Source organism: Callorhinus ursinus, unplaced genomic scaffold (genome assembly GCF_003265705.2).
Source record: "Callorhinus ursinus isolate GAN/ISIS: 27379988/994484 unplaced genomic scaffold, GSC_fseal_2.0 scaffold39, whole genome shotgun sequence".
NCBI classification, from domain to species: Eukaryota; Metazoa; Chordata; class Mammalia; order Carnivora; family Otariidae; genus Callorhinus; species Callorhinus ursinus.
This window is the reverse complement of record NW_027397101.1, coordinates 18,026,706-18,040,610: the sequence shown is the minus strand read 5'-3', so window position 1 is coordinate 18,040,610 and position 13,905 is coordinate 18,026,706. Positions and strand designations below refer to the sequence as shown.

The following is a 13,905-nucleotide window of genomic DNA, read 5'->3' as shown; positions in this document are numbered from 1 at the left end:
TTTTTTAAGATATTATTTATTTGACAGAGAGAGACACAGCGAGAGAGGGAACAGAAGCAGAGGGAGTGGGAGAGGGAGAAGTAGGCTTCCCGCTGAGCAGGGAGCCCGATGCGGGGCTCAATCCCAGGACCCCGGGATCATGACCTGAGCCGAAGGCAGACGCTTAATGACTGAGCCACCCAGGCGCCCCGTATACATGTTTCTATCACACAGGCCCACAAGGTAAGTTAGCTTAGGGTAAGTTTTTACATGACTTTATTTGTGAGGAACAAAATATTTGTTCATCTTCGTGGAGTGAAGCCAGGCCTTGTCAGCCATGGCAGACAATCTTAACTGTGCAGGTTCTTCCATAAAACATTAAGCAATGAAGCATATTATTTATAGCCCTCCACGAAGTAATAAAACCCCACCCTGACTGTAAGCAGAAAGGGAGTCCATTAGGGTTTTACACGGCTGTCTCGTGGAAGCCCAGGGCCAGAGGGAAATCAGGTCCTAAGCAGCCCGGGTGCAGGAAGAGAGACAGCACACTCTGAAGAGTTCATCAGAAAAGAATGTCATCAAGGTATTTCCAGAAGTGACAGGTTTTGTTAAATTATTTGAACAAACAATGTTTCACTTGTAAAGGCTGACCTCTACAGATTGCATGATCTGGGCTCCTCTGCCCTCTGCCTTCCGGTTGGATTTGGACAGTGAGTGCACCTGCAGGAGATTAAGAGGGTGGAGGAAGAAAGAAGAAAAAGGGAAGAAAAGAATGTCAGGGTATTTATTTCGTCTGTTCCCCCTGCTCCAGTGCATTCCCCATTTTTTAGCAGCCATAGCTCTCGTCAGGCAGGTCCTCTTCCACAACTGTGGCTCGTATTGGACTATGGTGACAACGTGCCCTCCACTGCACGCTGTAGGCTCAGGCGTGGTATTGGTTTTCCACTCGGGCTTGTTCTTGCTGTCTTATCCTACTTTTTTTTTTTTTTAAGATTTATTTATTTGAGAGAGCACGCGCACACGAGTGGGGGGAGGGGCAGAGGGCAAGCATCTCAAGCAGACTCCCCACTGAGCGCAGAGTCTGATGGGGGGCTTGATCCCATGACCCATGAGATCATGACCTGAGCCGAAACCAAGAGTCTGATGCTTAGCCAACTGAATGCCCCTGTCTTATCCTATCTTATTGGTTCTCTTATCCTGTCCACATTTCCATAAATATCTTGATTAAACTCTCTTCAGAGAGTGCCATCTCTTCCTGCTGGCACGCTGGCTGACACACTTACCTGCTTGGGACGTGATTTCACTCTGGCCCTGGGCTTCCATTAAACAGATCAGAGAAGAATGTTTCTTGGTGGGTGAAAGAGTGAATAACCAGTACCATATGGAAACAAAAACCACTCCAAAGCAATACAAAAATCACTAATTCACCCTAACAGTCCCTTTTCCAGAAACACTTTCTCTATAATATATAGGCTGTGCCTATATATGGGAAGCTAGGAGTTTAAAAAGGATGGTTACTAAACGATGAAAAGAAAAAGAAAAACTTTAAGAGTCTTTTATAGGCTTAGCAATAGCCTGTGAGTTGCTTTATCAACTATTTCATTTTAAAATTCAAAAGAGATGTGGCATTATTTTTATTTTTTTGAATTCAGCTCTGAAGAAGTACTTAAAATAACACTGAAGTATAAGATATACTATGATAATAATTTAACAATTTTTAAAGTTCCTAACACCGTTAAGCAATGACACATCTCAGTAATAAAACAGTAACGTTGCAAAAGAAAATTTTATCCTCCAAAGCTTTAGCAAATATCATTGAACACTGGATTCTATATTTTTTATGTCACCCTTATATACCTTGGTCTTTCCACAGTAACAAACCACAAAACAAAACACTAATGCTTCGGGTAAAAGTTTAAATTTTAAGAAAAGTTACAAGTTCATTTCATGAAATGACTGCTAAACTAGTATGAAGGATAAAAATAGACCCAAAAAAACAGATAATAGCAAAAAATTAAGGAAGTAGCAATCATGGACAGTATTTGTTAACCAGCTAGTGCTTCTGCTAGTTCCCCAAATATGCCTACCTAATATACAATTTTTGTAGTTCTTTATCTTATTAACCGTGCTAATACTAAAACCAAAACGTTTTACCTAAGCACTCTTCTCTCGAGAGTCTATGTGTGGTACTAGGAAGTGAAGGAGAAAACCAGCTTAGCATACTCACTGTGTTACAGGCTGTGTCCTACATAACCTTTTGAATGCATGACCTTTAAGTTGTTGAAGGTTGCCTCAGAATTTGGCTCAGTTTGATGGAAACATCTGTTCCCCTTGCAGGTATACTGTAAGGACTTTTTTCTCAGTTGGATTCAGAACACAGCAAGTGAGCCCTTGTCTGTCCAATCATGCAGACCCCAACACTTGTAAATCAAGTTCTGGGAGGACAACAGCAGGTTCACGTTCCGTCACCCTTTCTCAGCCAGCTAGGCCAACTGACTGCTGTGAGAACTGCTCTTAACATGTCATCAAATCGAAACATGTTGAGATGAGGGACTGTAAGAGGCATCTGCAGAATTCCCAAAATGTAGTGACTTTGGAACGTTGACAGATGCATCTGTCATTTTATACCTTCAACTAACCTGATGTCCACTGGCCCGACACAGTAAAGCTGTCCAAGATCGATTCCAATTCTTTCACGTTATTTTCACATGTCTCTACTAGAAAGGCCTGGTGCTTCTTAGCCTTTTAATTAAGAAAACAATTACACATAATAAGGTCACGTATTATAGGAGCTGCAGATTTGTGTGAGCATATACAGCACAGTTAACAAGCTAAAAATTACTCCATTCAAATCCATTATTAATAAACCTCCTTCTATCTTAATCAGACCTTTTACTTGGTTTACTGTAACTCTGTATAAGGTCTCGGTAACAATATACTGAGGCCTTAGTGCCCGGCACTATTTTATACATAATAATCCTTTTCATCCTCACAGCAATCCAAGAGGGAAGGGCTATTATTATCCCAACTTTACAGATAAGAAAACTGAGACAAAGAGGAATTAGGAAATACTTTAAAAGATCAAGGTTGCAGTATGTGGCAAATTGCCAGATGGTGGTCAAAAGTGAATACAGTATGACCACACAGAAGGAACCGCAGAGGTCTACTCAGGAGATAACAGTAGTGTGGGCTAGGGGCTAGGGTCTGGGCTGTGCAAAGGAAACGGGAGCGGGGTAGGGGGCAAAATACTTAGAAGATGGAACAGCCAGGCCCTTGGTGACACTGCATTGGGTTAGACTACACTGATCGGATTAAATTGGATTAGATTTAATTGGATCAGACGGGATAGAATTGATGAGGTTGGGTAGATGCTCAGGTAAAAGAAGAGTCAAGAGTGATCCCAAGCTCCAGGCCAGAAGAACTGGCAGATTTCAGTAGTACAGTGAGAACAATGGTGGTAGAGAAGGTCTTATTTTGGGTGTTTTTGTTTATTTACTTGTTTGCTTGTTTTTGGCAGAGAGTACAAAATCATGAATTCTGTTTCAATCACATTCCACTGGAAATACCTTTAAGACACTCCCAGTACCAGCACAATGCAAGGCAAATAAGAGGTCCTAAATAAATATATTCGAATTAACAAAGAACAAATAAAATAGAAAAATATGGGATGCAGCTGGACATAATGGTACAAAGCTCAGAAGAGAAGTCAGGAATGTGTTTGGGCATCACCTACAGGTACTACCTGAGGCTTGCCTGGAGAGCGTTTGGCAGGAAGAGAAAAGAGCCTAAGACAAGGCCTTAAGGAACTCCAGAGCGCAACTAATGAATCATGAACACTGCATCAAAAACTAATAATGTACTATATGGTGGCTAACTGAATATAATTTTTAAAAAGTTAGAAAAGAAAAAACCAGCAAAGCAGATTGAAAAAAGAGGAAGAAAAACAGAAAAGTATAGTGTCATGGAAACTGAGAACATTTGAAGGACAGAATTGTCAATTATGTCCAATGTCACAGAATATTCAAGCAAAATGGAGACTAAGAAGTGTTCAATGGACTTAGAGGTCTTTGGTGACCTTGATGAAATCTGTTATAACTCAGACAGGAATAGGTTGAAGAAGCAGTAAGCCTGAATTTTTTTTTGTCCTAAGTGAGTGAGAGATAAGTCAGTGGAAATAAGAAGTTTAGACAACCCCTTCCTGGTAAGAAGGGAAGGAGAAATAAAGGGAAGTAACCGGAAAGAAGAATGAGGTTGAAGAAGAGTTTTGTTTTGTTTTGTTTTTTTCAGTACATGAGAAACTCAAACTAAAGATGATGAGGTGGGGGCGCCTGGGTGGCTCAGTCAGTCAAGCATCTGCCTTTGGCTCAGGTCATGATCCTGGGGTCCTGGGATCAAGTCCTGCATCAGGCTCCCTGCTTGGCAAGGAGCCTGCTTCTCCCTCTCCCTCTGCTTGCCGCTCCCCCTGCTTCTGCGCACTCGCTCTCTCTCTCTCTCTCTCTCTCTCTCTGTCAAATTAATTAATTAATATCTCTAAAAGCCGATGAGGTGAAAGCACTAGTGAAAGAGTACTTATAGATCCAGAAGAAATGGGGGAAGAGATAATACAGGACAAAATTATATCCTTAAAACATATAAAACGAATAATGCTTTCTTAGATGTCTGTTCTACGATCACATTTTTCAGAAAAGCTATCCACTTCACCTCCCTGACGATATCAATTCTATTAGATTCTTCGCAGCAATTATCACAGTCATGGTTCTACATGTATTTGAATCGTCTTTTATTAGTGTCCATCTCATATAATTTAAGCTCCATGAGGGGAGATATGGTGAGGTTTTTGTCCTCCTCAGTGTATCCTCAGAACCTAGCCAAATACCGAGTATCAAAAGCAATAGTTAAATCACAGCTTTTATATAAAACGAGTATCAAAAGCAATAGTTAAATCACAGTTTTTATATAAAATATATAGTACATATGTATAATTTTGAATTCAAATAGGATCATAATATACATGCTGCTAGATAATTTACTTTTCTATTCTTATTCTGCCTTTGACATCATTCCACATCACATTTTTTAGTTTCAGAGTACTCCATTGTTTAGACGTACCATTAATTAATTTAACCAGTCCACTACTGTTAAAATTTACAGTATTTTTTGCTATTAGTGATAATAGTACAATAAACATCCTTGTATGTGTGCTCGTATATCTTTGCATAAACATGCAAGTATACCTACTCAATAAAATGTCAGAAATAGATTTGATGGGTAAAAGGGTATGTACACCTATTTTCAGACAATTATTACCAAATTGCTCTCCAAAGAGTCCCACCAATGTACACTACCACATACAGTATAAGTACTTATTTCTCAATATCTCCCCAATGGTAAGCATTATCAATTTATTTTAATGTGCATTTTTTAATTTTAACTAAGATTAAGGATCTTTTCATATGTTGACTAGCCACCTGTACCTTTTCTCCTGTAGTATTTTTTTTTATTTTTTTATTGTTATGTTAATCACCATATATTACATCATTAGTTTTTGGTGCAGTGTTCCATGATTCATTGTTTGTTCATAACACCCTCTCCTGTAGTATTTTTATACTACATTGTCTGTATTAACCTTAGCGATTTACAATAGTCCTTTCTAAATTATGGAAAAAATCCCTTTGTCATACATGTGGCAAATCATTATTGCCAATTTGTCACTCGCCTTCCAGCTATATTCATAAAAACAAAATTGAATTTTTTTAAGTGATCAAATTTATCAATAATTTGTTTTGGAACTTCTAGATTTTGTGTCAGACTTTCTTTACTCCAAGATTATAAAATACTTAATTCTCTTTTTCTTCCAGTGCTTTTTCACTTTTTTATGGTTCTTTGATCAATCTAGAATTTGTTTAATATAAGCAATATGGCAGGGTCTTAGTTATATTATTTCCTTTTATGTATATCCAGTTATGTGAAAACTCTGGGATAATTTATATCTCTAAAACACTGATTTGGGGGTGCCTGGGTGGCTCAGGTGGTTAAGCGTCTGCCTTCGGCTCAGGTCATGATTCCAGGGTCCTGGGATCAAGCCCCGCATCGACTCTCTGCTTGGGCGGGGCGGGGGGGGTAGCTTGCTTCTCCCTCTGCGGCTCCCCATGCTTGTGCTCTCTTGCTCTCTCTCTCTCTCTCAAATAAATAAAATCTTTAAAAAAAATAAAACGCTGATTTGGCATATTGTGATATTTTAATTTATAGTAAGAAATATAGATCTGGTCTTCATCCATGGTTCCTGGCACACAGCTCCTAAAACCCTTGTAATTTCCTTTCTAAGAGCCACAAGTCCATCTTTTATTATAATATTTAGTTTTGTTCCCAGTTCCTGAAATAACTTCAGAGTCATAAAGGTGGAAGGGATGTCTTTTGTTATTCACAGCAATCTCCTTTAACCACACCTCACTTTATGTTAACACCCAAGAGGGCGGTGGGTCCGTGGGCATGCACACAGCCTGACAGACTGTTAGGGATGACTGTGGTATGTTATTTAAGGTTCAGTCAGTCTTTGATTGTGTGTAAGGCCCTTGTGCCAGTGAGGCTTCCACTCTGTTGATGCGTCTGCATGTAGCTTGGGGCATGCTTTCAGGTCTGCCCCACATCCTGCTTTGATTGCTCCTGAATGGGTGTAGCCTACCACATGCACACAGCCTTCCCAACCCCCCCACTCAACTGTGACCCCGTGAGGGCTCCTCTTGGCTGTCTCTTTCTCTAGTTCTCTCTTCTAAACTTCTGGCTTCCGGGTTATTTTATTCTATCATAGAGGTACCAGGTTGCTCTTAATTGCTCTTCACCAAGATTTGTCTTGTTTTCCACAATGACCTTCAATGTGTTCTCCACTCTCTAGTCCAAGTAAGCTCTTTCCCCTTAAAACCAGCCTGCCTTTCCTCCTGGGCAGAACACTTATGCCACTGCATTGGACTTGGGGGTGGAGACCCACTTTTTCCACAGCAACAATTCTGCTCTCTAAGTAGCCACTGGGGGGTTGCAATCCCTGGTCTTCTGGGACAGGAGCAGTTGGACCCAATTTTCTTGGCCTGCCAAGACTGGGGTAGAGCTTCTACATCACAAGTGAGGTCTGGGTGGAGGAAGAGCAATCTGGTTCTCTCACCCAGGCCTGCCTGGAATAGAATTGCCACAACACAGGACTCTGAGGGATGAGATATTCCAGCAGTTTGCCTCTCCCAGGAAGAAAACATAGCCCCAGACTGAAAGCCAAGGAGAGAGGAAGCGCCCATCTTCCTGGCTACAGCCGCCCAGGGTACAGCTTCTGTAACAGGGAGCAGGGTGCAAAGGGGATTATGGAACAGAACATCACTCAAATGCCACAGATTCTCATGGCTCTTACTGAAAATTAGAGAAGTCTCTGCTCAGATCTTTTGTCCACTTTTCAAGTGGATTTTATTATTAAATTATAAGAGGTCTTCATATATCCTGAATAAAATTCCTTTATCAGATACATGATCTGCAAATATTTTCTCTCATTCTGTGAGCTTTTTATTTTTCTGATGCTGTCCTTTAAAGTCTTTTAATTTTGATGATTAGTAGATTTACTTAAATGATAGTTTCTCCTTTGCCCTTGGGACAATTCCCAGAGCTTTATATGACTGTTGTTGTTTTTTTTAATTTTTCATCAGTGAAATTATTGTTTTGCTAGGTAGAGAGTTCACCAAGCTCCTTATACCATCATTCCAGAGGTTCTTCCTTATAATATGTTTTAATATCCTAAAGGTTTAGTGTCCTAGGTCTTCTTATTCAGTATTTTCCTAGTATTATCACATAATTATATCTCCAAAAGAACGCCAGCATCATATTCACAAGTTACATGCAAACTCACACACACAAAATTCCCCTCTGTTACTTCAATATATATATATATATATACATACTATCTTTAATTCTCCTCAAAAACCCTGCCCAGTCAAGATTATTAGCACAAATGAGCAAACAGATTCAGAAGGATAATATCACTAAAGGTCACACAACTCTTATAAGATAGGGCTGGGAATGAAACCCAGATCAATCTGTCTCCAAAATATATGTCGAATGAGGCTAAGTCTTCATTAATATCAAGGGATTAAAAATTTACAGAAATATAAATGTAAAAAGCCAGACAAATTACGTACTTGGAGTGAGCTTAATAAAAGGGTTCAGTTAAATTCCTAGTCAACAACAATTCTTCTCAAGTATAGGGCTCAATCCTGACTAAAAGATGAGTTATAATTTCAACACCATTACAGTTTAAAACAAATTTCAGTGCGCCTGGGTGGCTCAGTCATTAAGCGTCTGCCTCTGGCTCAGGTCATGATCCCAGAGTCCTGGGATCAAGCCCTGCATCCGGCTCCCTGCTGAGCGGGAAGCCTGCTTCTCCCTCCCCTACTCTCCCTGCTTGTGTTCCCTCTCTCGCTGTGTCTCTCTCTGTCAAATAAGTAAATAAAATCTTAAAAAAAAATAAATTTTTTAAAAAATAAAACCAAATTTCATGTCAAATTAGCCAGGAAACACTAACTAGTGTAAAATTTTTCAAAAAAATAAAGAAGAGGTTTGAATGACAAGGCTTAAAAAGAATTAACTACACCTAAAAGTTGTTATTATATTCATAATTAGCAGTATTATAATTTTCTACAAAGATATCTGGCTAATAGTCTTTTAATACAGATTCAACTTAGATTTAATAACTAGGTTTATTAACCAACTACTGACAAGAAAAACTGTCATTGTTTTACAGTTGACAATTTTTCTTCCCAATAAATCATTTTGGCTTTATAAATGAAGTTTTCACTCTTCATTCACATAGCAAAAGTGATTGGACTTTTCTGAAATGTGGATTGCACTCATATTTCAATTTTATTCCCAAAGCTGTTGGTTCTCTTAATAGTTCTTTGATGTGCAAAAAAATTCTAGAATGAAAACAGAATTTATCTGCTAAGTAAACAAACTGTTGGGTTGAAAAGAAAATGCCAAGCAAGAATAAAATATTAAATTTCTAATTTTTGATTAACAAGTTTTATCATCTGACATAAAGAGTAGGTTTAAGTTAAATGTTACATTGTTGATTTAAGAAATTCTATAATTCTAAACATCCACAGAAGTTTAAAAGGCAAAACTATAGGACAAGGGGCGCCTGGCTGGCTCAATTGGTTAAGCAACCAACTTTTGATTTTGGCTCAGGTCATGATCTCAGGGTCTTGGAGTTGAACCCCCGGAGCCCCAAGTTGGGCTCTGCGTTCAGCAGGGAGTCTGCTAGAGATTCTCTCTCTCTCTCTCTCTCTCTCTTCTCTCTCTCTCTCTCTCTCTCTCTCTCTCCCCCCCTCTCCCCCCCCCCCCCTCTCTCCTCTCTCTCTCTCTCTCTCTCTCCCCCCACCAAATAAAAATAAATAAATAAATCTTTCAAAAAAACCTGTAGGATAAAAGGACCCACTTCTTTTTGCCTTGGACATAATCCACATGGAGAGTTTGTTACCCTAGCAATAAAAGCCTCTTTATGCTCTGTTGGGTAACCAGATGATGTTTAGATTAACATTTATTGATTACTCGCCATGAACCCAGGACTACTTTAGATGTCATAATGAATCTACAACCAGTGTAGACAGGAGACTAAAAATATAAAAATATTCAAAGAAAGTACAGAAAAATGTGTGACTGACAGATCTTAATGTATTTTAAGAGGAGTCAAGCTTGTTTATAAAATACCTTCAACCAGAAAGCACAATGAGATGACAAAGCCCTACATTATATTTCCACCCTGGTGTACCATATCTCACACACTGCTACAGTGAATGAGTTTCTGGCTTAATCTAATGTGTCATTCTCTTTGTTTCTTTCATATCCTTCTTTGACCCTACAAAGACACATCCCTCACTTTTTTACTCATGGTTTATTCATGGTTACACATGAATATCACAAATGGGTATGCATGTAAATAAAAATTTCTAAAGCCAGCTCTTGAAGAAATATATAAAAAGATTATGTAAATATTTCTATCTAGAAATTGGCAAATGGGCGCTGCTCATCTGCAGTGGAAAAAGTTGACTCAAGCCCTAAATAACAGTTAAATTAGTTAAGGGACACTGTTAATAAGGTTAAAAAGAGTAGAAAAAACAAATAAGTAAAAAAATAAATACTTTCATTTAATCAGTAAGTTTTTTAAATGAAATTTGCACTTTAAACATAGGTTGAACTTTTGTAGCAGCGATACATAATCCTTATAATTTCTGAACATTTTTTAACTCAAGTAAGCTTTAAAATCTTTGATTCAAATATATTTTAAGCCATGATGAAGGAATTCTGAGTAAAAATGGGGGAGCATCCGAACCTATAATCAGCATCACATACTTGGTCTCACCTTTTCATCATATCTTGCACTTGCACCTAAAAGCCATTACATACTCAGTGCATTTGTAGGACACAAGGAGTCTGCTCAGCTGAACTGCATTTGATCTGGTCAGCTTTCATGGTCATTCCTAACTGCAGCTTTCCCTCAATCCTATTAACGATAACTAATATCTCTTACTTCTTCATAAAAGTTTACTATTTCTTTCCCTCCTTGTTTTGCTTGCCTATGCTCCTTCCATGGATGTCAGTATTCTGCAGTCCCAACTGCTTATATCGTAAGATGAAATGCCATCCTCCCTTATGTGGCTTTACAATGAGTTTATTTTTCTATAGATGCTACTCTCCAGTCTGAATATGGACGTTGACAGATAAACATCTCTTTCTCTATTTCTCTCTCTGTCTCTGTCTCTCTCTCTCTCACACACACACACATTTTATTTTTTTCCAGGTCAAAGATGAGATCGAATATTCAAAACTTAATAATTTATATAAGAATAAATTTCAAAAAAAGAGGAAAACATAAATTTCAAAAAGCTTACTAAAAAAGCTTTATGCCCACATTATAAATTTAGAAAGCCAGCCATATAATGAACGTTTAAACACACAGATACACATATACACACTTGGTGAGTACTATTTAATAGTTATAAATTTTTAAGGGCCACTAAGAAAGACAGAAAGTGATTTTTATATTAGCAAAAATAATGTTCATATACAAATACTACTCCTATTCTGGAGGAATCAACTATTTTTTAGTAAAAAATAAGAATAGAATATTTATTAGCCTCTAAGTTTTGAATACCTCCCGCAAAATCAGAGACATGTCATTCTAAAGCAAATCTAAATCATTTGAAGCAAAAATATTATCAAGAAACATTAACTTTACCACAAAGTATAGCAATCAAAGTGCTTTCCAAAATCTTATCTAATGCTAGCAATCATTGTATTATATAATCAGTTAAATCCCCAAAGTATAGGGAAAAAACATACACTTGACCATTTTCAATCACAAGTTCTTTAGAGAATAAAATATTCTTTGAACAAAACCTCATGAGAACTAGAATTCCCTTTTCAATATATGGTCTCTCCTAGAGCTGTAACTAAATATTACTGAGTGGCAGAAAAACAAATCTCAAGAAATGATGGACTTAAAAAAATTTCATTGTAGAAAGCACAAAGCAAATCCTAATAATACCAATTTTAAAATGATAGCTCCCCTGCTTCGAGAGAAGCAAATATAAATACTCACAGTAATGACTAAAAGACCCAACTGGATATGTTGAGCCTCTGATGGACTTTAATAAGCATAATCACTAAGCAACTTAAATTAGAAAGTCAGTTTTATTTAGTAGTTGATTAAATCATTATTAAATTCATAGATTATGAAATTAATAGTTCAATTTTAATCAAAACTTTTTAAAGTCAAATTCGATAGTGTATAACAGAACACAAAACTAATTTTGTTAAATCTTTAGATGTCCTCTATTTAAATTCTATTAATTCTATGGATTTAAATATAATAACAACATGCCATTCATTTACCAATCATATCTTTCAAACCCATACATTGAATAGGAGATTTTTCATTAATATAATAGTAAAATTAAAGTCATCTGGGGGCACCTGGGTGGTTCAGTTGGCTGTGTCTGCCTTCGGCTCAGGTCATGAACTTGGGGTCCTGGGATCAAGCCCCCGCTTCTCCCTCTCCCTCTGCTCCACCCCAATGCTTGTGCTCTCTCCCTCCCTCCCCCTCTCTCTCTCAAATAAATAAAATCTTTAAAATATAATAAAATGAAGGGGGGGAAATCGGAGGGGAAGATGAACCATGAGAGACTATGGACTCTGAGAAACAAACTGAGGGTTCTAGAGGGGAGGGGGTGGGGGGATGGGTTAGCCTGGTGATGGGTATTAAGGAGGGCACGTACTGAATGGAGCACTGGGTGTTATACGCAAACAATGAATCATGGAACACTGCATCAAAAACTAATGATGTAATGTATGGTGATTAACATAACATAACAAAATTAAATTTAAAAAATTTTACAGGTTGTCTGTAAGATCAGACACACACACACAAAAAAATATAATAAAATTTTAAAAAGCAGTCTGGGTTTATATTTTTTAAATACAAACAAGGGACTCAACATACTCAGTTTGGACCTTTCCAAAATTATGTTCTATATTTGTATTATATCTCCCAAAACAGGGGAGGTATCACTTTCCAACTGGTTTATTAACACCTCATGTATCCTGACCCCCTCCCAGCTCTAAAAAGCTTAGTCGCACACTTAGTTATACTAAGTTATACAACTATTATTTTTAAGTCTCAAAACTTCCTAAAGTCTTTGCAAATTATTAATAACCCCTTGATCTCACTAGTAAACCTAGAGAGGAAAGTGGCTTTAATTTTCTCTTGCAATGCAACAGAGAAAATAAAGACTAAAACTTGAGTAATGACCATGAACATGACCTAGACTGGAAAACAAGCTGTTACCTCAAAGGGAGAGAAAAATTATCCATAGGTAATTTATGCTTCCCATCTATATTCTATAAAATGCTTAAACCATTATGTTCAAAAGAAATATAAGTGTGGGAAAGACACACTGAAGTACATGGGATCGTGAGATGTCATTAAAACAGTTTCATTTCCAAAAGCAAAAGGTAAAAGCTTCCTATTAAGTCATTTTCTCTTCAGTCAAAACCAATTATGAATTCAAAGCAAATATAATAATAGCCAGCTTTAAGGATACAAAATTAGAAAAACTCGATTTTTTTATGGTTCCAAATTTTTAATTTGACAGATTTCTCTTTTGAGAAAAATTTTCGAAAAACTTTCCCCCCACCCCAAAGCCACTAATCTATTGGAAAAAAAAATAAAATAAAGGACATGTACAAAAAAAATATTTAGGAAAAGTGCTAGATGAATTTTTTATAAAAAAGAAAAACACTGTACTTACTATGTCAAGTAACAGGATTTTCATTAAATAAAATTTCATTAAATAATTCTTAGATTTCATATTATGGCCAGGTAAAGTGATAGAGAACAACAGTTCTAATCAGAAAACAGAACAAGTTAGAAAGCTCATTATAAGGAATGGGGGGAAAAAAGAGGAGCAAAGAAACAAAGATGGAGGAAAATATGACATAAAGCTATGGATTTAAGAGACATGAAAAATAGGAAAGTATAGTTAGGTTAAAGCATATAAAACTGTAGAACAACTTAGGTGCAACCTGAATCATCAGCTCTTCAGCAAGGAACTATTATTCACGGTTCTGCAACATCCATCAAGTTTTGCAGAAACAATTAGTCTTCAATCTTTCACACTATGATCAGAACAATAGTGCTTCATAGGATGAGGCTCAAACAAGCCAACAGAGGTTGCCCATGAGCTGCAACTTGCCTTATTTCAGACCAAGGTGCCAAATCGTAAAAGTTGAAAAAGAAAAACCTATTAGCACCAAGTGAAATTTTTTCATCACCAAGCACAGTACCCTCCATGGTGAATTAAGCCAATCTTCTTTTATTTGTATCTAGTCACTGGAATG

General features: G+C 37.3%; 1 protein-coding gene across 8 annotated transcripts in view; it reads right to left on the bottom strand.

Moving 5' to 3' along the window:
- The window catches only part of CCDC171 (coiled-coil domain containing 171), a 316,432-nt gene that overhangs the window by 208,386 nt on the left and 94,141 nt on the right, over positions 1–13,905 (bottom strand). For 7 of the 8 annotated variants that reach the window (XM_073880818.1, XM_025887898.2, XM_073880822.1 and 4 more), the window contains 2 exons: positions 2,619–2,721; positions 631–699 (listed from right to left, as the gene is read on the bottom strand). In XM_073880818.1, coding sequence (XP_073736919.1) covers positions 631–699; positions 2,619–2,721 — 172 coding nt within the window. The remainder of the gene's footprint in view (positions 1–630; positions 700–2,618; positions 2,722–13,905) is intronic. The other variant, XM_073880819.1, reaches the window with a different exon arrangement.